Source organism: Melospiza georgiana, chromosome 4 (genome assembly GCF_028018845.1).
Source record: "Melospiza georgiana isolate bMelGeo1 chromosome 4, bMelGeo1.pri, whole genome shotgun sequence".
In the NCBI taxonomy this organism is placed as follows: Eukaryota; Metazoa; Chordata; class Aves; order Passeriformes; family Passerellidae; genus Melospiza; species Melospiza georgiana.
This window is the reverse complement of record NC_080433.1, coordinates 32620563-32642011: the sequence shown is the minus strand read 5'-3', so window position 1 is coordinate 32642011 and position 21449 is coordinate 32620563. Positions and strand designations below refer to the sequence as shown.

Below are 21449 nucleotides of genomic sequence, written 5' to 3'. Positions count from 1 at the left end.
GGCAGGGCTCATGGGAAAGTCACTTTTAATGGTTTATTGCCAATGTTACAAAGGTTGACACATGGTCAGACAGGCGGGAACCACACCAGAGTTGTAAAAACACCAACAAGTCTAGGGTTTTAGTTTATTTCAAAAAAAAAAAAATCCAACAGTTTGCCTTGGCCAAGCTGACTGCATGCCCTGGGCATGCCTGGAGCCTGAGCCACAGTTGCCACAGCCCCTGGGAGAGCCAGGCTTTGGGTTGGCAGTGAGATGGGCCGGAGGGTCCTGGGGCAATTCCCACACCAGCATGGTCCTCCTGAATCCACAGGGCCCAGCTGTCCTGCGTGGCACCAGCCTCGCTCTGCTCCTCTCCCCACTTCGCCCTGTTGGCAACAGCAGCAGCAAGAAAGGTGGCAAACACCCCTCTCCATCCATGCTGAGCACCAGCAGTGCCAGCAGCTCCTGCTGGCATGGTGCTCTGGGAGCTGCCTGTCCCCTCCTGCCCTGCTTGGGAGGACCTTCTGGGACCCCACTGTTCCCAGCCCTGCTGTGAACCCCTGAAGATGCTGGTAATTCCTGGAGCATCAGCACTGTTTCCCTGGGGTGAGCTCTTGAGCCCAGTGCACGTTGTCCCTGTCCCAGTGCCCTCTGCCCTGTTGCTCCCTGGAGCTGTGGGAGCCCACCTGGCCAGGGTATGGCAGAAAAGACCAAAACCAAAGTTTGTGCTTTGTATACAAGACCCTGCCTACACTGAGGGGCTGGGGAGGAGGTGGCTGTGCTCGCCCCATGGCTGAGGCTGCTCAGACCCCTCAGCCCCTCACCGCCCCAGCAAGCTACAGACATGCACACACACACACACACACGCATGGGAAGGGGGTCCCCAGGGGGCCGGGGGGCAAGAGAAGGAGGAGAAAGTGCCTGTCTCCCCAAAACCATGTCAGCACTGAGCCAAGAAAAGTGCATTACTGCCCAGCAGCAGCAGGGAGCACAGAGGTGCCAAGTGCCCCCTGCCCTGTGCCCAGGTGCAGCCCCCCAGGCACGGCACCGAGTGCCCTGGGTGCCCTGCCAGCAGCTGTCTGCCTCTTAAAACCAAATTTTTGCTTTCTGTAAACCAGTCTCCTCCCTGTGGCACCGCTAACCTGAGATCTTGTGATGGAGGGATGTGGCTCAGGTGGGTGCTGTGAGCTGCCAGCGATGGGGATGGGTCTCAGCCACCCAGACCCCGCACAGTGATATGCCACCCCACAGCACCCTGTTTTGTCCCTGCTCCAGGGCATGTCCCACTGCTGCCGTCCCACTGTGGACTGAGTGGGGTGCCCATCTTGCCAGAGTGGAGTTCAGGAGGGTGAGCTGAGCCGCCCAGCCTCTCCCCACCCCCTCCTGCTCTCGGCACCTGCTTCAGCCCAGTAGAGCTGGAGGGCTGGGGCCAGGACTGGCTCCTCTATTCCCCGTGGCCTCAGGAGCAAGGAATGGAACATGGGGCTCGGTGCTGCCCCTGGAGCTGGGGGACAGTCAGGGAGGGCTCTGCTTCCCCTGTCCCCCTCGACAGACACTTACAAACACACACAGAGAAAGGAAACCGTAACCTTATAAAAGACACTGAACGCAAACGCCTGCACGTTTGGGGGCAGCCCCGGCCCCGCCGCCGCCTCGGCTGCCCCCACGCCCCTTGGGAGCGGCTGGGCAGGCTTGCTCCATGGGGCTGAGCGGCTGGCGGCCCCCCGGGCGCCTAGGAGCCGATGATCTGGCCAGACCATGTCTCATGCTTCGTGTGGGGCGCCAGGTTGGTGAGGACCACCTCCACTGCCTGGAACTTCTGGTTCTTGGGAGGGATGGGGCACACCTTGTACGTCACCTCGTCCCCCTCCACTGGGACGTACTCTCCCTCGATGCTGCAGGAGAGGAAAGGAGAGGTGGTGGTGGTGGTGCCCCAGCCAAGAGAGGGACCCCTGCCCCAGACCACCCAGAATGAAGGAAGGCACCTGACCCATCAGTGGTGCCTTGGAAAAGAAAGCCCATTGATGATGGAAGGTACAGGACAAGCAGAGACCCATGTCCACCCCATGGAGACATCCACACCCCAGCCCACAAGTCTCCAGCTCCATGCTGATGGCATGGCTTCCCTGGGGTCTTCCAGCACCGCACAGCCCTGGGACTTACTCAGACACATGCACGAAAATGTCCTCAGTGCCATTCTCTGGGGTGATAAACCCGTGGCCCTGGGAGCGAGAGAACTGCTTGCAGACACCCTTGAAGATGGGGCCAGCAGAGGCACGTGCTGTCCTACAGAAGGAAAGGGAAGATTTTTCACTGGTGGCCCTTGCCCAGGTGGAGGCACAGGGAGAGATTTTTGCTATGAACACGATGGTTCCAGGCCGAGTGCAGGGCACCCACCCGCAGCACTCTGGGCAGGGCTGTGCAGCAATGTCGGGCACCAGGTGACAAAGCGCTCCGGGTGCAGAGGGTCCTGCAGGCACCGCAGGTGACCAACGGGACAGTCCCAAACCCAGCAGGTACTTACGCCGAGTAGGTCCTGGTCCTCTTGGTGGGGAGGGGGCTGGGCAGGTCCCGTAGCAGGAGGTTGCCCCGCTCCCAGATGCGGCTGCCCTCCCGCTGGAAGGGGAAGGTGGGCCACACCGGCGACTTGGGCGAGTGCAGGGGTGGCACTGCCGGCGGGGCGCTGGGCTCCGATGACATGGCGGGGTCGCTGGGCTCCTCCGTCTTGGGATCGGGCGGGTGGGCAGCAGGAGAAAGGATGCCCAGGAGTGTGGGCCTGCTGCTGGTGACCTGGGGAGCAAAAGGGCTGGAGTTACAGGGCCTTCTGTGAGGCTTTTGGCACAAGTGGAATTGTCCCTCAGCTCCCAGCCATTTATGGGAGCACGGAGCTCCCACACGCTGCCAGCCCTCAGCGTTGGACACCAACCCAACCTCCAGCACTGGGGAATTGCCCCAGGGGAATTGCCCCTGGGGAATTGCCCCAGGAAGCCTGTCCCAACTTGAAGTCATCTGGGATGTTCCAGAAAATCAATCCCAAGGGAAGAACCTGGTTTGTTCAACCTTTCAATTGCCAGGATAATCCCACATATTTGAGGTGAAGTCAGTAAAAAGCACACCCTGGGAAAAGAAGCAGTGGGGCATGGGCTGCCACAGGCAGGGACCATTTTGGGAAGGATCCCCATGCAGTGCCAGCATGCCTGGGCTTCCAGTCCCAGGCTCTGAGAACATCCCCCATCTGCTGATTTAAAAAGTGAAGAAAAGAGGCTGAGAGAACAGGTCAGTACGTCAAGGTCAGGGGTCTGAGGTCTTCCCAGCACAGGAGGTTGCTTCAGCCTCACAGGATTTACGGGACAACCCCAATCCCAGCCAGCAGCTGCTGCCCATCCAGACACATTCCTACAGAACGAAGGAACACCAGGAGACTGTTGGTGAGGCTGCCAGCAGCCCTCGTGTCCCTCAGGCACCTCAGCCCAGCCACTACACAGGCACAACCTCCTGCTGCTGCCATCATCAGGCTCCAGTTTCTGAAGGCATCATGCTATTTGCAAGGAGTTAAAACCCTAAGGGGCAGAAACCCTGCAGACAGAGCAATCACAATTGTGGGCACTCTTGTCCTTACTGAAGCACCCCAGCATGAAATTGGAGGGGCTGTGCATTTTCCAGTCTCCCAGATGCTCTGATGTGTGATCAGGACTGCAGCTGCTTGCTGAGAAAAGCCTTGCTCTGTTGATTTTCATTCCAATCAGTTGCTGCATCTGACGCTGGTGCCTCGTTCCCAGGGTGCCCCACGCCAGGGGTTGCTTGAGGGCACCTCTCTTTGGGTGCACTGGGTGGGGGCTCACCCATTTCCATTGCTCCTCAGGAGTTTCCATCACTTGGAACTGAGGAGACCAATATCCCACGGATCCCATCCCCTTCCCCAGCACCCCCATCAGCACTTTTGCACCCCACTGGAGCATGCAGCATCTTTTAGGACAACACCTGCACACACCAGGAAACACAGAGAATATTTAATTTCTTTTCTGACTCACTGTGGCCTTTTGAGACACAAAGGCCCTGGGGGGATGCACAAAAGGGGGTCACCTCCACTCTGAAATTAGCAGGCATCAAGGACATGGGAAAAGATTTCTAGAGCAGCTGAAGTGTCAAGGAAGCACCAGGCAATTCCTGTTCCCCTCACCCACCTCCACCTTCTTCCTCTGCCAGGGGCTGTGCCTGCCACTGGGCCCCCACGGCTGCCAGTCCAGCTTGGATTGCCCCCACATGGGCAGCCCTCAGCCAGCCTCCTGACAGCTGCTCCCTCTCAGCCCTGCAGAGCTTCTCCCCCCGGCCCAGGCAGTAAAGGCCACACTAGAGTCCAAGGCAGAAGCCACCACGTTCCTCCTGCCCTCTGAGACAACTTCCAGTTGTGGCTGCAGACCTCTCCAAACTGTCTTTCCCTTTGCTGGCTCCCCACCCATCCCCACACCAAACCTTTCCTGTGCTTCAGTGGCTCCTCTCCTCCATACAGCAACTGGAGCATGCACATCTGCCTTTGCTTCCATCCCACCCCACACAGGGACTGCTCAGCTCCTGCTTCCATGCCCAGGTTCAGCATCAACTTCCCCCAAACCCTGGCTCAGCATCTCCTTGTCCCATTCCCAGGCTCAGGCTCACATCTCCTTCCTCCACGCCTAAGGAGCTCAGCAAGGCTCAGGGAGCACCCAAGTGAGACACCCCAAAGCCAGACCAGTCCTTAAACTGCTTCACAGTTCCCATCTGTGCCCCCATTTGACCTCCCTGCCTGTGCTGGTGAGCAGCCTGGCCACTTTAGAGCACTTTAGAAGTGATGTGATTCCCATGCATTTCTGCAGCATTTGTCACCTTCCCAGGAGGTGTCAGGATTGGAGGAGTGGGATGATTTGAGGGAAATAGCTCTCAGTTCTCTGCCACATCATGAAGCCGTCACTCTGAAAATGGCCTCACCACGGTGGTGCACCTCCTCTGTGTGGCTTTCTCTGACAGAGGAGCCCTTTCTGTTCCCCCACTAGTTTAGGGACAATGGAGGGTATGTTACCTGAATAAGGATGCTTGGAGCAAACTATTAGTATGCTGAGGGAGTTGGTTGGCATCCACAAGAGGCTGGAAAGATGGAAGATTCCCAGAGGCAAAATTAAAATAAGAGGCAAGGGGGTGTGCAGGAGGGGGAGCTTGCAGGGACAAAATGGTGTGCTCTGATGAAGTGGCAACCAAGAAGGGGTTTGCCCCAGGTTCACCTGTGGGACCAGCCCAGGCCCAGGTGCCCTGGAAGGCTCCCTGTTTTGGGGGATGAGTGGTGAAGAACAAGAGCACTGCTGAGGAGGCAGACAGTCTGCTCCTGAGAGCTGAGGGCAGCAGCTCAGGGTGCCCTCCTGGGCTGCTCTTTGCCCCCAGGAGCTGAGCTTGCTCCTTGTGGGAGAGCAAGCGAGGTGCAATCCCCCACAGGCACTCTAAGGTCTCTCTGGATGGCCCAGGGGGATGCTGGGGGGCAGCTCACTGGGATAAACACAGGCACAGGGCACAGCAAGGCTGTAGGATCCCCATTCTTGGTGGATGCACTGCCTGGACATGTCACAGAGCTGCCTGCTCTATCTCCTGCTTGGAACAGGGGCTGGAGCAGAGATCCCTGTCCTGGAGCCAGGCTGAGGCTGTCTCGCTCAGCCAGCAGCACTCAGCCCCTCTTCAGCACCAGGATCAAGCATCCCAGATTTGTTGGTCAGCCTTGGTGCCCAGCAGCTCAGTTCCTGGCTTTGGTGGTGCTGGTGAAGCTGAGGCCGTGTAGGAGCTTTGGCACATGGGGGTCTCCAGGACTGTATCCTACCTCCCACTTCATTTAAATCCCTGCTGCAAACAAAGGGACCGAGGAAATTAAACTCAGGGCAGAAGCAGGCTGAAAGAAGAGTGAGGACACGAGCATATCTTCACCAGTGTCTCCTCCCCTCCCAGCCCAGATGCAGACCAGGGAAAACGTCTGCTGTCCTCCTTCCCTCCCTGCTCTCTCCCCAACCATTTCTCCACAATGCAGCCCCAGCAGGGGACAAGGAGGGAGTACCTCGGCACAAGAGGCATTTTAACCCTCTCCTCAATCTCCTGTGGCCACAGTAATCTCTGCTGAGGATGAGAGCATCTCTCCCCACCTCAGGTCTCTCCCGGCCTGGCTGAGAGCACCCCATGACACTCTGTCCACCCCACGCACGTATGCAGTGCAGGGACGGAATCCGGGTCACTTGAGGAAGCAAGCAGAGAGGCGGCAGCAGCCCGGCTCTGCCGCGGGGCACGGGAAGCCTTTCCAGAGTAACCACCCTCCCCTGCCACTGCCGGACTCCCCCTCGCTCCTCCCCATCTCCTCCTGGTGGCTTTGCTCCGAGGGTCTCCCGGGGTGACAGTCCTCCGAGCCAAGGAGGAAAGTGGCTGCAAGCCCAGGGCTTCCTAAAAGGATGCTCTTTATAAAAAACACCTCCTTCCCTGCTCACCTCCTCTCCTCCGCCCCCAAAAAAACCATCTCAAAGCCAAACCCCAGAGCCCTCTGGTGACAGGGTCTTCTTTGGCAGCAGAAGGCAGCTTTGCTTTTATATTTTTGGGAGGGCAGGCTCCTGAGCAAGAGGAGCTGACAGTCAGGAGCCCTTGCAGGCGGAGGCAGGAAACCCAGGCCAATTAAGGCAGACAGGCAGTAGACACATCAGCTTTTATCTCGAGATCCAAGTACCCCATTCATCAGCAGCGACTGAAAGGTCTGCGGTTTATCAAATAAAATCACTGTCTCTCTCCCCTTCTTTAAAGCCAAACACATTGACTTGGGTGCTGGCTGTGACCTTGTTTAACTAAACAGCCTTTCAAGGCCCGCTAGAAGGGGGGAAAGAGCCTTTTGAAGCGGCAGCAGCCTCTATCTGCCACTCCCCGTTCATTAGTGGCAGCGAAAAAAGCCCCCTCACGCTGCCTCGCCCGGGCGGGGGAATACATATTTAATTAGCTTCATCGCCCTGGTGAGCCGGCCCTCCCGAGCGGCGTTTCTTTGTGCTCCTTCCCGTCCGCGGGCACCCCCGGCATGCCCGGGGTGATGGACTGGCGGGTGGGTGGCCGCTTTGCCGGCGGCCCTCACGCTCCGGCTCTGGACGTGACCCTTCGGCGGCCACACCGTCGCCTTTATGGGCAGCTCCTTTCACGACGCCGCTTCTCTTTGTGAATCCCCAGCTCGGATGCTGCCTGCATCTTTGTGAATCCCCAGCTCGGATGCTGCCTGCATCTTTGTGAACCCCCAGCTCGGATGCTGCCTGCATCTTTGTGAACCCCCAGCTCCGATGCTGGGTGCCACCACGCTTGGCTCTCCCGAGTGCCACTGCTCCCCCCGCCCCAGCCAAGGAGCTGCAGGTTATTTTCCCTCTGCTGCCTTTTGCAGCAATCTCCTGCACGGGCTCTTCCATGCCACTCTCCATCACGTTTTCTCCATCCCTTGCGACTGCCAGTGGCCTCAGTTCAGGAGTCAGGTTTACTACCCCTCTAAACCCACCCCAGCAGAAAAAAGGTCTCTGTATGTCAAAGAGACACCCCATCTCCACAGCCAGCTGCCAGCAGCCATCTCCTCACCCCTTGTGTGGAGCACAGAAAGCAATGCTCTGGCCCGTTGCCATTCTCGGGGAGGCTGATGCCCCCCCAGACTCAGCTTGTCTAGACACAGGCTGAAACAGAGAAGAGCTACACCCCTCCAGACGCACGAGCGCGTCCCCAGAGCTCAATGCAAGAACAAAAATCCTATTTTTCCACTGCTGGGCATATTCACCTGCCGAGGGACACAACAACAACACGGTGGCCAGCAGAGATCCCAGGGGGGCTGCCATGAAGGGCAGGAACCAGCTGAGGAACCACGATGGCTCCAGGCAGGGTTTCTGTGAGCAGGGCCACTGCAACGCTGGCTGGGCTATGTTTCTCCATCCTTCCTTCCTCGGAGAAGGCTCACAGCCTTGGTGTCTGGCAGATTTTTATAAATGCTGTCTCTGTCTGATGCTAATGAAAGCCTCTAAGCTCCCCCACTCCCCTTTTCTGGTCACCAGATCATGTTAAGAGTTAAATACCAAGCAAAGCCATTTTCTCACCTATCCTGCCTATTACAAACCCCTTTTACAAGACAAATTACTATATGAAAAATAAAATTAGGCGGTTTTTGGGCAATGCACACTGACAGCATCCCCTCCCCAGCTAAGCCAATCACATTCCCAACTTCAGAGATCTTTGCTGAGATAGTCTCGCCTACGATACAGCCTGCTTAGCGCTAAAATATGAATGTCACCTTTATGGATTGATTATAAAAAGCTCCCTTAGTCAGTGCTGGGCTGCCCAGTTCTCAGAGAGGCCATGAGGGAAAGCAAGCAGGCTGACAAACGCAAAGGAGAAGCAAAGGGAGAAACCATCATGGAGGCTTGATTTACCTTTAAAGCATGTATGCATAATCATCATTCCCAAATACCAAATTTGTGAGATTTATTTACTTTCTTGTGATGGTTTTATGTTTTTTAATTAGCATAGTATCTGTTCAAAGACATGGCACAGACATCTTCGTCTGTGTCCTTCCTTCCTCCTTTGTGGATCTAACTTGCCATCGTCAGGAATAGTGCAACCAGTCCAAAGAAATCCCAATTCCAGCCCCCATAACTATCAGCCTACTTTGATAAGTCAGATTTTTCACAAATTGCCTCCCGCTCACCCGGCAATCCGAGAGCCGGATCCCAGCTGAGCTCAGCCCTCCGTGGCAAAGCCCTGGATTATTTGCCCCCAAGCCAAAGCAGACGTGCAACATTGCCGCCGCCACCCCCAGGGGAGTTATTGTTCCTGAGGCTGGTGGGGAATAACCAAACCGGAGGAGGGAAGTCACGCTTCATCCTCGCACCTCTCCACCGTCAAAAGGAAAGAGCAGGTTTCAAAGAAAAAGGTGGTCCGTGAAGCTTAATCTCCGGCTACAATAGCCCTGGCGGGCTGCATGGCCATTGTGCGTGCCCTTACCCACCTCCTTAGCAGCGACGGGCTCCCTGGAGCTGCGCTCTGCAGAGCATTGGGGCTCGGAGGGGCCGCACGCTGCTCCGCTGCCGAGCGAGGGGCAGCGGTGTCGCCTGCAGCCCGGCTCCGGGGGCTGTCTCGGCTGCCTGCCTGCCGGCTGACGGGTCTGCGCTGTCTGATGTGCGGATGGATGATGTGCGCCTCGAACACACACGCACCCGCACGCCTTCCCCTGACGTCAGGGCCGGGCCAGGGGGAGCGGGCAGGTGGGAGGGATCAGCCCGGTCAATTCTGAGCGAGCTGGGCTTAAAGGAGAAAGTCTGCATGGGGGGCCGGAGGCGACGAGGGTCGGCCCCGGGGGGCTGCATCGCTCCGGTTGCGCACGGTGACGCACGCCAGTGGCACAGCCGGACGCAGTGGGGCCGCCCCACGGGCTGTAGGGACAGCAGGATGGGGTGTGCAGTGCAGGCAGGGATGCAGACAGGGTCCCTCACAATGGGTGAAACCTCTCCCCTGTCACCCCAAGTCCCACTCGTGCCCTGCAGCCGCTCTTCCCGCCTGCCCAAGCACCCCTGGGTACTACAGTAGGAGAGAACAAGAGGCACATGCCACAAACCCCTCTTACTGCCCCATTCCCTCGGGGCCCACAGTCAGCCATCACAAACCCACGTGCTTTCCAAGGGTCTCATTTCTATCAGTGCACTGTGCCAAAAGATCTTTCCTTTCTGTTCTCCCCCGTGCATGTGTGACCGTGCTCAGGGGAGCCACCTCTGCGGGCAGAGGCCATGCCTTAAATCCGCCTGAGAATTTCTCTGGTCGGGGTGTGGGGCAGTGGGACAGGGCAGAATCGTTTGCTGAGTCCATTGGGGAATAGGGCGAGGAGTAATGGGGTTTAAATTACAAAGAGCAAGATTGATGTTGGACATTAGAAAACACTTTCTAACAGAACAGACAGTTAATTACTCAAGTAGATTGCCTGGCCAAGCAGCAGGGTCTCCATCACTGCAGGCTGGTAAGAACAGGCTGGGCAGGCATAACTCAGGGGCGATTTAGATGATATCAGCCCCATTTTGGAGTAGAAAGGTAGTCAATATCAGCACTTTACCAAGCAAGTCCCTGTGATCCTGGAATAAAATTTACAGCAACCCGGAACAGCCATGGTGCAGTGTCAGTGCTGCAGGGAGCTGTTATGGGCATCCTGTGACCTGGGGTGGTCGTGGGTTGCTTTTGTTTCCTTAAACTCTTTCCTTGATACATTCTAAGTAGCTGAACATGGTGATGCTAACCAGACCCTTTCCACAAACACCCTCAGGGCTGCAGGGTGGCATACAAGTTGTGTGGGAACCACAAGGCATGGCACAGAGGCAGGAGTGAGGGTTGCAACTGCTCCACCTGGTTGTATCCATCCGTCCGTCCATCCATCCATCTATCCATCCATCCATCCATCCATCCATCCATCCATCCATCCATCCATCCATCCATCCATCCATCCTGGTACTGGGTGTTGATATGGGGCTGTCCCAAGGGCTTTGACAGAGGGATGAGATCACAAGGCACTTGTCTCTCTCCTGTCAATGAATTATAATGCAGAAAAAAGCTCCACAGGCAGAAGAGAACAGTCCATGGCAAGGGCACCAAAAAGCACTGAAATTCCAAGTGCCAGTGAGTTCTACCACTGTCCATCATGCACTGTTTGTGGCTTTTCAAGGACTATTCCATGGCAGAACATGAGCTCCATTCATGCCCTACAGACACCACAAGTCTTATCTCTCCAGTCTACTCTTCAGAACTTTGCAAAAGAAGGGGAAGAGGCCCCAGCCAGCTCTCAGTCTTCATTCTGAGTTTATCCTGAGATGGCTTCTCCTTTCTTGGGGGACAGCTTTGGCTCTCCCACATAAAGGCTTTTGATGGAAAATGCACAGGCACTTGAAGTATGTTTGGCTGGAAGGTGACTCTGGGCATGTGCTGCAGCGGAGGAGGCAGAGAGTCTAAAGCAGGCATGCTTTAAAAATGATAAAAGGAGAAGAGGGGAAGCTTTGATCAAACAGAGAGTGGGAGTGGGGGTGCCAGAGATGCCTGCAGAGATGGAAGCACAGGCAGGAGCGGGGAGGACTTTATATGTGAGAAGATACATAATTCCTTTGGAGTCAATCAAAGGAGGGCCAGAACTGTTGAGATGCAAATTACCACTCACCTCCCCTAGCATTCCAGAGCCAGTTTTCTCCAAGAGCCATGGGCATGTGGGGACAGAGGAAATCTTAAACCAAGTAATTTGGGGGCCCCTTTCATTTTTCTCAAAGGTTCCAATCCTTCAGGTAACTTCAGATATTATTTTCCAGTTTTCCTATACAATCAAGAGAATGATAAATGTCTGGTATTTTCTCTGAGGAACAGGAAAACTCTTCTGCAACCCTTGGATTCCAGCAGCTAAAGCTTAAAAAAAAAAAACCAACCCAGCAACTGAGAATCATGCTCTGAAATACTGGAAAAGCACCAGTACTGCTGAGAGAGACTCTAGAGACTTTATGGCTATGTGTAAAAAAGTATGTGCAGGCACTGTGGATTTCTGGGTATTCACCATGTCAGTGTTACTGGGAGGAGACAACTCAGCAAAACCAAGATGTTCACATCATCTCCAGCAGCAAGACACTTGAGAAGCAGCAATAAATATAGTGCAACTCTGAGCACTACCATTAGCTGAGGCAACACCCATATTCTACAGAGCATAATTTGGCTTTTGTTTATATTTTTACATTGAAGACAGCACTTATGAAATATGGAATTCCTCTGGGGAGAAAACCTAGGTGGGAACAGAGCAACATCGGTCATGCATAGACAGCCCAGGCAGGCCCCACTTGGGATTGGGGAGGGGCTACCTGAAGAAAGTGAGACTGGAAACAATTTCCCACAGTCTGGGATGTTACTTGTGGAGGCTGAAACACTGACAGCCAGACTCAGCTCTGGGGTGACTGTAGCCTGGTACCAGAGGCAGTGAAGCTCATCTGACACTGCCCTCACCAGCTTTCTCTGCACACATTTCAATTCAGTTTCCCCAGCATGAAATCAAAGTACCTGCAAGTTTCAGTGAAACACACAGCTGCAGAGAGAAGAGGAATCTTATTGTCCTTACCGAGGAGTGGCCCACAGCATTCAATCCTTGCTGGCAATCACAGGGCTGATACAGGAGAGACATTCTGCACATCTTGCTTGGTCTGCACTCTACAGCACACGAAAGACCTCACTCATAGGACCCAAGACAGTATGAAGCAAGGCCCTGCAGATCTCACACAGCTGTTTTTGGGGGCTGTGGATAAGGCTGAAGGAAGATGTGTCTGCTTTGTATTGGGCACCCAAAAGCCCCCGATGGGGCACAAGTATTGAAAGTGTGGAAAATGTTAGCTCAAGAATGGGCCAGAAATGGAAGTATGATATGACTCTGTCCAAATTCACTTCCCTCCATCTCCCATGTTCTCCCAGGTATTTGTCTACTATTCCCTGAGCACATGCCCCTATTTAACCCTACAGTTCTTATATACAAGCACCCAGAGTGATCACCTTGCCAAAACTACCAGTGCTTAAGGTCTCTTTCCTTGTGTGATACCAAAGCTATTTCTTCCCCTGCTGCCAGGACAGGGTTGAGAAAAATTCACTCTTCTGAAGCAGCTACAGACACCTGCAAAAGCTGCACTAGATAAAGGTCAAACTTTGCATTGCCAGACCTGCATGAGGCCAGGACAGAGCAGCAAGGGATGTGGCATGTGTGCCAGCAAAGCTGTGCTGTGCCGAGATTAGCGCAGCCCTGAGTGGAGTGCAGGAGAAAGGAACCTTTGTAAGGCTCCCAGAAGTAGGACAAGAGCAGCAAGAAACTCTGGGGATTTGGGTTGAGGTGTTCTGATAGAGTGGTGTCTGCTGTGCTGGCAGCAAAGCTCCTTGCTGAGATAGTAGATGCTGCTCTAAGGAAAATGCTGCTGCTCTTCCCAGGTGACGGGGGAAATCTTGTTTCTGGGCCCCTATTTAATACTAATATGCCAAACATGGGCAGACCAGCCACGTGGATTAAAAAAAAAAACAACAACAACCCCACAACCTAATAGACCCTGATGAAACAGAGTAATTGTGAAGAAATCAACACCTCCTTGTCCAAGTCAGGTACCTTCTTAATGAGGCCTAGCCAGGGTATTTCCAACCTTGTTTCCCCCTCCCTTTCCCAGACAGTTCAACATTTAATGATTTCTTCCCTAAACTGCTCGTTACTGTCCCACCACACGCTGCTGGGGAGCATGGGGGATGACACACTTAGCCTTAGCATCAAAGCCATGATGCTGACAGTGCAGTTTTCACTGTCAGTCAGGGATGTTTGGTTTTCCTGGCAGATCTTTTTTTAAGCACACTTCAAACAACGTCCTTTCATTTCCCTGACAAACCTCAGACGTTAGCACACCCCCTTGTTTTTATGCCATCCCTCATGCTGCTTCTCCCTCACTGCAGAATGCACCGAGGCCTCAAAAATTATCCAAGGGGGGTTGGTTTCTTTTTTGGCAATTAACACTCAAACTATTCCAGCTCTGTATGGTGGCAGTTTGTCCCTGAGAAGAACCTTGACCTAAGCACTGGGCAGACACAGCTGTGGGGGACTTCCAGGTGCAGAGAGGATTATAAACCCACTCAGGTTTGCTGGAGATGTGGGCAAACAGCTGAAGAATTGGCAGAGACTTGCATCTTTGGGCTCCTGTGCGCAAGAGAGACAAGGAGCTCCTGCAGCAGGTCCAGCAGAGGGCAACGAGGATAACTGGGGGACTGGAGCTCCTCTCTTATGAGGAAGGGCTGAGGGAGTGGGGCCTGTTTGGGCTCGGGAAGACTGAGGAGACCTCATCAATGTGTATGAGTACAGGAAGGGTGCCAGGAGGCTGGAGCCAGGCTCTTCCCGGTGGTGCCAAGCAATAGGACAACAGGCAATGGGGCAGAAACTGGTGCACAGGAAGCTCCACCTGACCATGAAGAACTTTGAGAACTTTGTTACTGTGCAGGTGCCCGGCCTCTGGAACAGATTGGAACTGGTTGCCCAGAGGGGCTGTGGAGTCTCCTCAGGAATCCTCTGGATGCAATTCCTGTGCCATGTGCTTTGGGATGACCACCATACCAAAATGGCTGGGAAACAAACTTTTTAACACAATCTGAAGCGTTAGAAAGCAGGCATTCCTTATCTACGTAGGACACATAAAACACTATCTCTGAAAATTCCTATTCTCTATGTTATTTATCAACCCTGCTTGAGCAGGGAGGTTGGACCAAATACCCCACTGTGGTCCCTTCCTATTCGACCTGTTCCGTGCTTCTGTGATCTTTGCTGCCCTATCTGGATTGAAGTTTACGAAAATGGTAAATTAAATCGGAATAACCGCAGCTGGGAATTGTTCCAGCTGTGGCAGGGGAGAAAGTGCCCGGAGGCGAAGGGGAAGGAGGGAACTACACAGCATCCCTGCAAAGGACGCCCGGGCGCTGAGCCCCTCTCCAGGTTTATATTGGCCAAAACCGAACCCCGGGCCTCCGCGGCTCAGGCCCCGCTCCGGGGTCAGCGGGGGCCGAGCCCGGCCCGGCCCCGCCCCGCCTGAGGACGGACAAAATGGCGGCGGCGAGGGCCCCGCCCCGCCCCGTGTCAATCAGGGCGCGCGACCCGCCCGCCGAGCGCGATTGGCTGCGGCGGCGCCGGAAGTGGCGCGAGGCCGGGGCGCGCGGGCCGCTCCGCGTGCGGTGGGTGGGTGGGTGAGTGAGGGGCGCTCCCGGCTCCCCCCGGCACCCCCGGCGCCCCCCGGCTCCCCCCGGCACCTCCCGGCACCCCCGGCACCCCCGGGCCCGCTTCCCTCGGGACAGCCGGGACACCGCCCCGCCGGGCTCCGAGCCACACGTCTGGCTGCCCTCCCGTTCCCGAGGCTGCTGGCGTCTCCTCGCCCCCCGGCACCATGTTTGTCCTGGTGGAGATGACTGACACTGTGAGAATCCCTCCCTGGCAGTTTGAAAGGAAACTGAACGAGTCCATTGCTGAGGAGCTAAACAAGAAATTGGCCAATAAGGTAATGTGTGGGCCACGTTTAGGTTGATGCAGGCATCACAACATCCCCGAGCGTTTCTTCCTTGTGTTTGTGCCTGCTGAGGTGTCACAGGGCTTTAGATGTGTAGGCCATTCCCTGCGAGTGTAAACAAAGAGACAGCCACGTATCATCTCAAAGGGGACATTTTTCTAATGGCTGATGTTGTAATGGGAAGATACTGAGAGACCAGATGGGGCAGAGGAGCATGGAAGAGAAGTGAGAGCAGCTGCTGGTTTGTGTTAAAAGGAGCAATCCAAAATGCAACCTGAAAAACAAATGCATACTAATCAATCGAGTTGGGAATTTAAAGAAAAAAAAATATATAAACACATGTAGAACAGTAATACTGGAAGAGAAATGAAGCTGTTAATAGCTGATTTGGTCTGTGGTTAGTAATTGAAATAATACATGGTGGCAGTAAGTTGGTCTTTGGTGCAGGATATAAAAAGTGTTTTCTGGTGGACCTGGAGGTCAGAGTTTCCCTGTGCAGCCCCAGGACTGTGATTAGTGTATGGCTTTCAATATGGGGCAGGTGCAAAACTCAAAATGCAGCTGTAAATGTGAAGGGAGCTCAAAAGAGCAAGCTGAAGGGGTCGAGGGTTGTGAATAGCAGATTATACAGGCAGTTTATGAAAAGCAGAAGGCTTCCTTCTTCCACTGATTACTGGTAGATGCCTCAAATTTTGTAGGCAGTGAAGCTATCTCAGAAGTAGCAGAGAAACCAAGAGTTTGACTCGTGTCTCCCCAGAGCTAATATAAAATAAGACAAAGGCAAGCCTAGAGGCTTCTGAGAGTGTAACTCTAGCAAAAAACATGTTTAACATTTGGACAAGCTGTGGGGCTGGTGAATGATGGGGAGCTCTTTACTATCTTGGCAGCTCAAGCTCTCTCACCACTGACAATTTCCCCAAGGATTTCTCTTTGTAGCAGTGTTCTTTCCAGTTCTTTCCAGTGCCATGAAAATGTGCTCCCACAACATTGGGATTGGGGTTCCCCTGTGCTGCTGGTGGTGTTGGAGGCAGTGTTCCAAAACAGACTCCATCCCATTTTGCCACCCCTCTGTTGCTGCCTTTTGAACAGGTGTGCACAATGTATGAATTCCATAGTTTGCTTGATTTTACCTCGTGGGTTGTTTGATTTACTGCTCTTGAATTTTTTTTTCCTTTTGTCAGGTGGTGTACAATGTTGGGCTCTGCATCTGTCTGTATGATATCACAAAGCTGGAAGATTCATACATATTTCCTGGGGATGGTGCATCACATACCAAGGGTAAGAGCTTTTCCTCAGTTACATTGTGTTGCAGAAGGTTAATTAATGATCTGGAAATGTAAGCTGAGATCAATTGTTGGGGACAGTAACAACCTTAAGTTTACAGCTTTAACTGTGTTCCTGTTAGGAGGGCAAGAAGAGCATGCTGAAAGTCTCTTAATTTCTTTGGGTACAAACAGAGCTTTAAATAGCCAATCCTTCTTGGCTTCAGCAGCCCATCTCTGTTCTATAGTTAAACCATAGATATGGAGTAAGGAAATGGTTAATTTAGTTGAAAATTATTGAAAGTCTGCCCATAGAAAATAAGTTGTAATAATGGGTTTGCATTTCTCTGATTTTTTTTCTTTTTGAAGCTTATTTTCCCTAGCTAGGATATGAAACCTCTTTCTACATATAGCATTTGTACAGCATTTAATGCTCTTGTACTAGCTGGAAGTTTTATGACACTTTTGTTGAAACTTAGACAGATCTGGTTCATCATACATTTCTAGTGATTTTTTTAATAAGAAATGACTAATTTCTCTACTTGGACTCTTGGCAAATCTGAGTAAAAACTGGAAGTAAGTGCATAGAAGCAAATTTCATTTGTTAAGTTAAAATAAAGGTTTAGACTGGTAAGAGATGCATTTTTCTAGTTTCAGTTTACAGTGTAGAATCCTAGGTTGAGCACATGAAATATCTCCTGTTAGAAGGGAACTGCACTGGCTATGTGTGCCTTCCCTTGTCTAAATTTTAACTCCAGTGGAACTCATTTCCTGCAAATAAAAGCTTCTCTAATACTGAAGGAGGATGTCAGGCTTTCCTGCTTGCTTTAATCTTCATCCAACTCCTCAACTTAGAATTACTCCTTGAACTGAAAGAAGAGAACTTTTCTCTCTGAGCTCGGGAAAAAAGTCTGCTTTCAGAATCTGGGGTAGCACTTTGATAAATCCTGCTGTGTCTGGTAATAACTCTTTCTATAATGCACAGCCTAGCTTTATGTAAAAGAGGAACATGAGGAGGTACAGCTGCAATGATGTTCAGTTTGTCAGGAGCATCCTTTGGCTGATTGTCTTGGTGTAGCATTCTTGTAATAAAAAATGCTATGTACTTAGTTAGAAACATTTTATCTAGCTTGGAGGAAAAGTCCAGTTATGTTAGAGAACCTTGTTTAATCTGATAATACTTGATTTAAAAGATTTCATTTAATGAAAATACAGCATTGCAGACAAAGATAAAAGGCAGAAGTATTACAAGAAAGTATAAGTTCAGCTGATACTGTTGACCATGAGCATTGTGCTTCCATCATAACTTAATCAGAGGCCATGCTCCATGTTTATCACTTTCTTTCTGTGAACTTCTTGCAAAACTGGGGAGCTGGGAACAGGACACTGCTGATCAGCTGCTGCCGGAATTTGTACAAACCAGTTAGGAATCAGAACTCCTATTCCCATTTTTCTGTCTAATCAGTGCCTGTAAAGAAGTTGTAAAAGAAACGGGGTGTTTTAGAGGGCATATAGGATGTGGGATTTTGTTTTAATGGCTGCCACCCTGTGGGAGGACTGTAGTTTACTCACATGGACATAACATTAATGATGTGTTTTCTTTTAAGTGCATTTCCGCTACGTGGTCTTCCACCCCTTCCTGGATGAGATTCTGATTGGACAGATTAAAAGCTGCAGTCAGGATGGCGTCCATGGTAAACTGCAACTTCTGACATTAGGGACACGTGAGCTGCAGAGTCCTTGGGGCTGTTGAGACACTGATTTTGGCTGGAGTAATGCTCTCTGTGGGCTGGTTAATGGCTATTACCAGCCTCTAGTGCTGCTCTGACCTGAGGGTGATTGGTGGTTTGAGCGTGGCAGCTTCTCCTGACCTTGATGGTTTTGTCCACACTCCCTTTTCCTTTTGCCCAAGAATAACAGGCAAAGCCGTCTGGAGCACGGACGGGATTTCTTTCCTTGCTTCAGTTAACAGAATTTGTTTTTTTCAAAGTGGAACTATTGGCTTGTGTTGGTCTGATGTATTTTTCTTATAGTGCTGTGCAAATTTGTGTTCATTTCCTGTACCTGAAAACGTGTCAGGGAAATGTCTTTGTGAGCACACAGTGCTGCCAGAGTCATGGAATATATAATTGATGAGTTGCTTTGCTTTCCTCTTGGAGTCTTCCATACAAGGGAGCTCTGCTGCTAAGTTGTTAAATTAGGACAATAAGGTTACCTTGGCTGCTTTTGTTGCTGAATTTGGGAGTGGTCCATTCCCTGATAAAATTCAACATAATGAAATCTTAAGGGGAATGTGGGGGCTGTTCTAACTTTATATCAGTCTTTATTTAACATACTACATCTGTGATTTCTAAGCTCTTTTTTGTCACAGACCTCTATAGCATCTGACTCATTTCTTGGAACGGTTTCATTTCCATTCCTGCTCCAAACAACCTTTTCCTTTCCCAGCGGGCACGAAGACTGTGCCCTCTGTTGCTGTATGTACTTTCAGCTGGGTGGTTGCTTTGCTGCCAACTGAAATTGAGTGTTGTGGCTCAAAGAATAATTCCTGCATAATCTCACTGTCCTTCCTGAGAGAGGAAGGAAAATGAGCCTAGAAATGCATTTTAGGAATTGCTGTGGAACATCATTTGCAAAGAATTGTTTCAGTCTTAACCAAATTATTTTCTCCGCAGTTTCTCTTGGATTCTTTGATGATATTGTCATCCCACCAGAATCCCTGCAGCAGCCAGCTAAGTTGTATCCTTTGATCACCTTTGATAACTTCACTACTTCATTCCAAAAGATTGTGCAGTGCTGGCCCAACAGGCATTCACCACTGCAACAATGAAGGTGCTCAGCAGCAGAAGCTAAGCCCTTCTGTCGGGCAAGGCCCACAGACTGTTATCACAGCTAGACAGGCCCTCACGCTCATTAGGTTTTGCAGGATCATTGTCCCTGCTGATGGAAATGAATGGCAGTGTCCCCTGCCCAGTTATAATCCCTGCCTCCAGTCTTGGCTGCTGCTGAAGATAGAGTGCAGGTTTTACCACATCATGTAATGTCTACATACGTGTGTGTCTGATGTACTCCAGTGTGGTAGGCGAGGTTGTCTTGGGTCTGAGGAGTTCTGCTTGTCTGGGGGCTTTTTCTGCTGCTGGGTGTTTTTGGGGAATGTGTAGACAAGCAGCATACAGCTTGATGCAGGAAAATCACAAAGATGGGGGTCCTGGGCTGTGCAGACAATGATCTGGGACGGCACATTGTGGTTTGGGAAATAACTGTGAAAAGGCTTTGAATCGAGCCTATTCTCAGAACTGAATTGAGCCTATTCTCAGAAAGTGATCTGTCAAGCAGAATGCTGCTTCCCTCCTTAATCCTTGGCCAGTGATGAAGCAGAGCAGGTGTGGGTGTGGGAATATGAGACAGAAGAAGGGGCCCATGACCTTTACATGGACATTGGGGAAGAGATCCGCTTCCGAGTCGTGGATGAGACGTTTGTTGATACGTCACCGACCGGTCCAAGCTCTGCAGAGGCTTCCACTTCAAATGCAGCAGAAGAAGTCCAGAAGAAAGAGGCACCCTACACTCTTGTGGTAACTATGTGCATTAGTTCTTACGGCTTTGTGAGTGTTGTGGCTTATTCAGTGTCTAAAATAGCTCCCCTTTCCCAAGGAACTGATTGCTTTAAGCTGACCATGAAGCAGAGTCACCAAATGAAAGGAGTGGAAAAGGGGGAAATGAGGTTGTTCTTGTGGTTGCTCTGTTTTCTGAGTGTTTTCACTGGAACACTTTTGTGATTGTTGATGGTTCTCCCTGGGAGGCTGATTTAAAGCAAACTGTGTGTGCATGAAGAGCACAGAGCTGGGAGCAGCACATCAAGGTCTGTGTGGCAACCGAACAGTCTTTCCTTGCAGTGTTCTGGCATAAAACCTGAGTACAGTGCATGAGGAAGGTGGATCTGCACCAGGGGCAGCTGTGTTCTGTAACCTAGACAGGAAGGATGATGTGTTTTTAGGCATTTTCCTCTGTTCTCTATGCAGTTTACAATTGCATGCTCTGCTCTCCTCTCTATGAACAGGGATCAATCAGCGAGCCAGGCCTTGGCCTCCTGTCGTGGTGGACAAACAGTTAGCTGCCAGCAGAGCCTGCTCCACAAAAAGTCTTTCCGGTGGATGTTTGGGGGATAATGGGACCCTGCTGGTGCTCACTGCTCCTCTGAAGCTGAATAAGAAATTAGATCTGCTATTCTGGTTTCCCTTCAGCTTCCAAGCTGCCAGAGAGAGAGTGACTTTCAAGAAACGTCTTCACTGATGTGCAGAAGTGAATTTACAGGCACAAAAAGCCTTGAGCACAGCAGCTACAAACTCAGCTGGAGCTTTGGTCTCCTGCCCCAGAGGGAAAATTGTTTTGCTTGCCTGAATCAAGGAAAGAATTGACTTTAGTAAGTAAAGGCAGAAGAGAATACCTATTGAGAAGTATCACTCCTTAGGCTGAGAGCTGGATCTCAGAGGAGTAGAAACCTGCCCTTCTCCTGACAGGAATTGAAGAAGAGACAGCAAAAGGCTTGAGTTAGTAGAGGTATGATACTCTGGAGACCTGGAAAATGCTGTTGCTGAGAGAGCAGGGGAGGTGGTGTTCTGCTAAGTGTGGACCAAGGACCAAGAAGGAACAGGAATGAGAGTTTACCCAAAAGTAACTGAGGCTTAGTGAAGATGACCACTGTGGAAAACTACAGGCTGCTTATTGTGCTGAAGGGAATGACTTTTTTGGGTGGGCTGTATTTATGCAGAATGAACTAAACTTTGCAGGAGCTTGACTGAAAATACGAAATTATTGACTGTTATTGACTGAAATGGACCAAGGCTGCTTTGAGCAACAAGCTAAATCCTTGTTTGTGGGGGTTTTAATACTGTAAGTGGAATAAATAGTAAAAACCACACAGCCTGCCTTCCTGTACAATTTGTGGGGAAACTATTAGCTTCCTGCCTAGCAGGAAGAAAACACTTGCCTCCTGCAGTTTAGCTACTTGGATTTCAAGGCAGACAGAGTTGAGACCAATGCTTTGCTCTGTGCTAACAGCCAATGACAAACAATTGCCATCACCCTGCCTGACAGCAGTACAAGGAAAGGAGGGAACAAA

The 21449-nt window shown here is 51.7% G+C and overlaps 2 protein-coding genes across 2 annotated transcripts; one reads left to right on the top strand and one right to left on the bottom strand.

Annotated features, from left to right (window-relative positions):
* Positions 1 to 8: 8 nt before the first annotated feature.
* On the bottom strand, positions 9 to 9216 carry CSDC2 (cold shock domain containing C2). Its single transcript, XM_058023652.1, has 4 exons — positions 8996 to 9216; positions 2504 to 2769; positions 2143 to 2265; positions 9 to 1874 (listed from the first exon to the last, which is right to left on the bottom strand). The coding sequence occupies exons 2-4, from the start codon at positions 2677 to 2679 to the stop codon at positions 1712 to 1714; spliced, it is 462 nt and encodes a 153-aa protein (XP_057879635.1). The 5' UTR covers positions 2680 to 2769; positions 8996 to 9216; the 3' UTR covers positions 9 to 1711.
* A 5583-nt stretch (positions 9217 to 14799) lies between these two features.
* Positions 14800 to 21246, top strand: POLR3H (RNA polymerase III subunit H). Its single transcript, XM_058022416.1, has 6 exons — positions 14800 to 15056; positions 16247 to 16343; positions 17935 to 18021; positions 19003 to 19066; positions 19695 to 19902; positions 20388 to 21246. The coding sequence occupies exons 1-6, from the start codon at positions 14946 to 14948 to the stop codon at positions 20439 to 20441; spliced, it is 621 nt and encodes a 206-aa protein (XP_057878399.1). The 5' UTR covers positions 14800 to 14945; the 3' UTR covers positions 20442 to 21246.
* The last annotated feature ends 203 nt before the right edge of the window (positions 21247 to 21449 follow it).

What these genes read in the sequence shown, in the direction of transcription:
- CSDC2 (XM_058023652.1), bottom strand. Translation starts at nt 2,679, where the DNA reads ATGTCATCGGAGCCCAGCGCCCCGCCGGCAGTGCCACCCCTGCACTCG. An exon ending in AGGACCAGGACCTACTCGGC is followed by an intron (nt 2,266 to 2,503) that starts GTAAGTACCTGC and finishes TTCCTTCTGTAG; the next exon opens with GACAGCACGTGCCTCTGCTG. An exon ending in ATTTTCGTGCATGTGTCTGA is followed by an intron (nt 1,875 to 2,142) that starts GTAAGTCCCAGG and finishes CCTCTCCTGCAG; the next exon opens with CATCGAGGGAGAGTACGTCC.
- POLR3H (XM_058022416.1), top strand. Translation starts at nt 14,946, where the DNA reads ATGTTTGTCCTGGTGGAGATGACTGACACTGTGAGAATCCCTCCCTGG. An exon ending in ACAAGAAATTGGCCAATAAG is followed by an intron (nt 15,057 to 16,246) that starts GTAATGTGTGGG and finishes TCCTTTTGTCAG; the next exon opens with GTGGTGTACAATGTTGGGCT. An exon ending in AGGCACCCTACACTCTTGTG is followed by an intron (nt 19,903 to 20,387) that starts GTAACTATGTGC and finishes CTCTATGAACAG; the next exon opens with GGATCAATCAGCGAGCCAGG.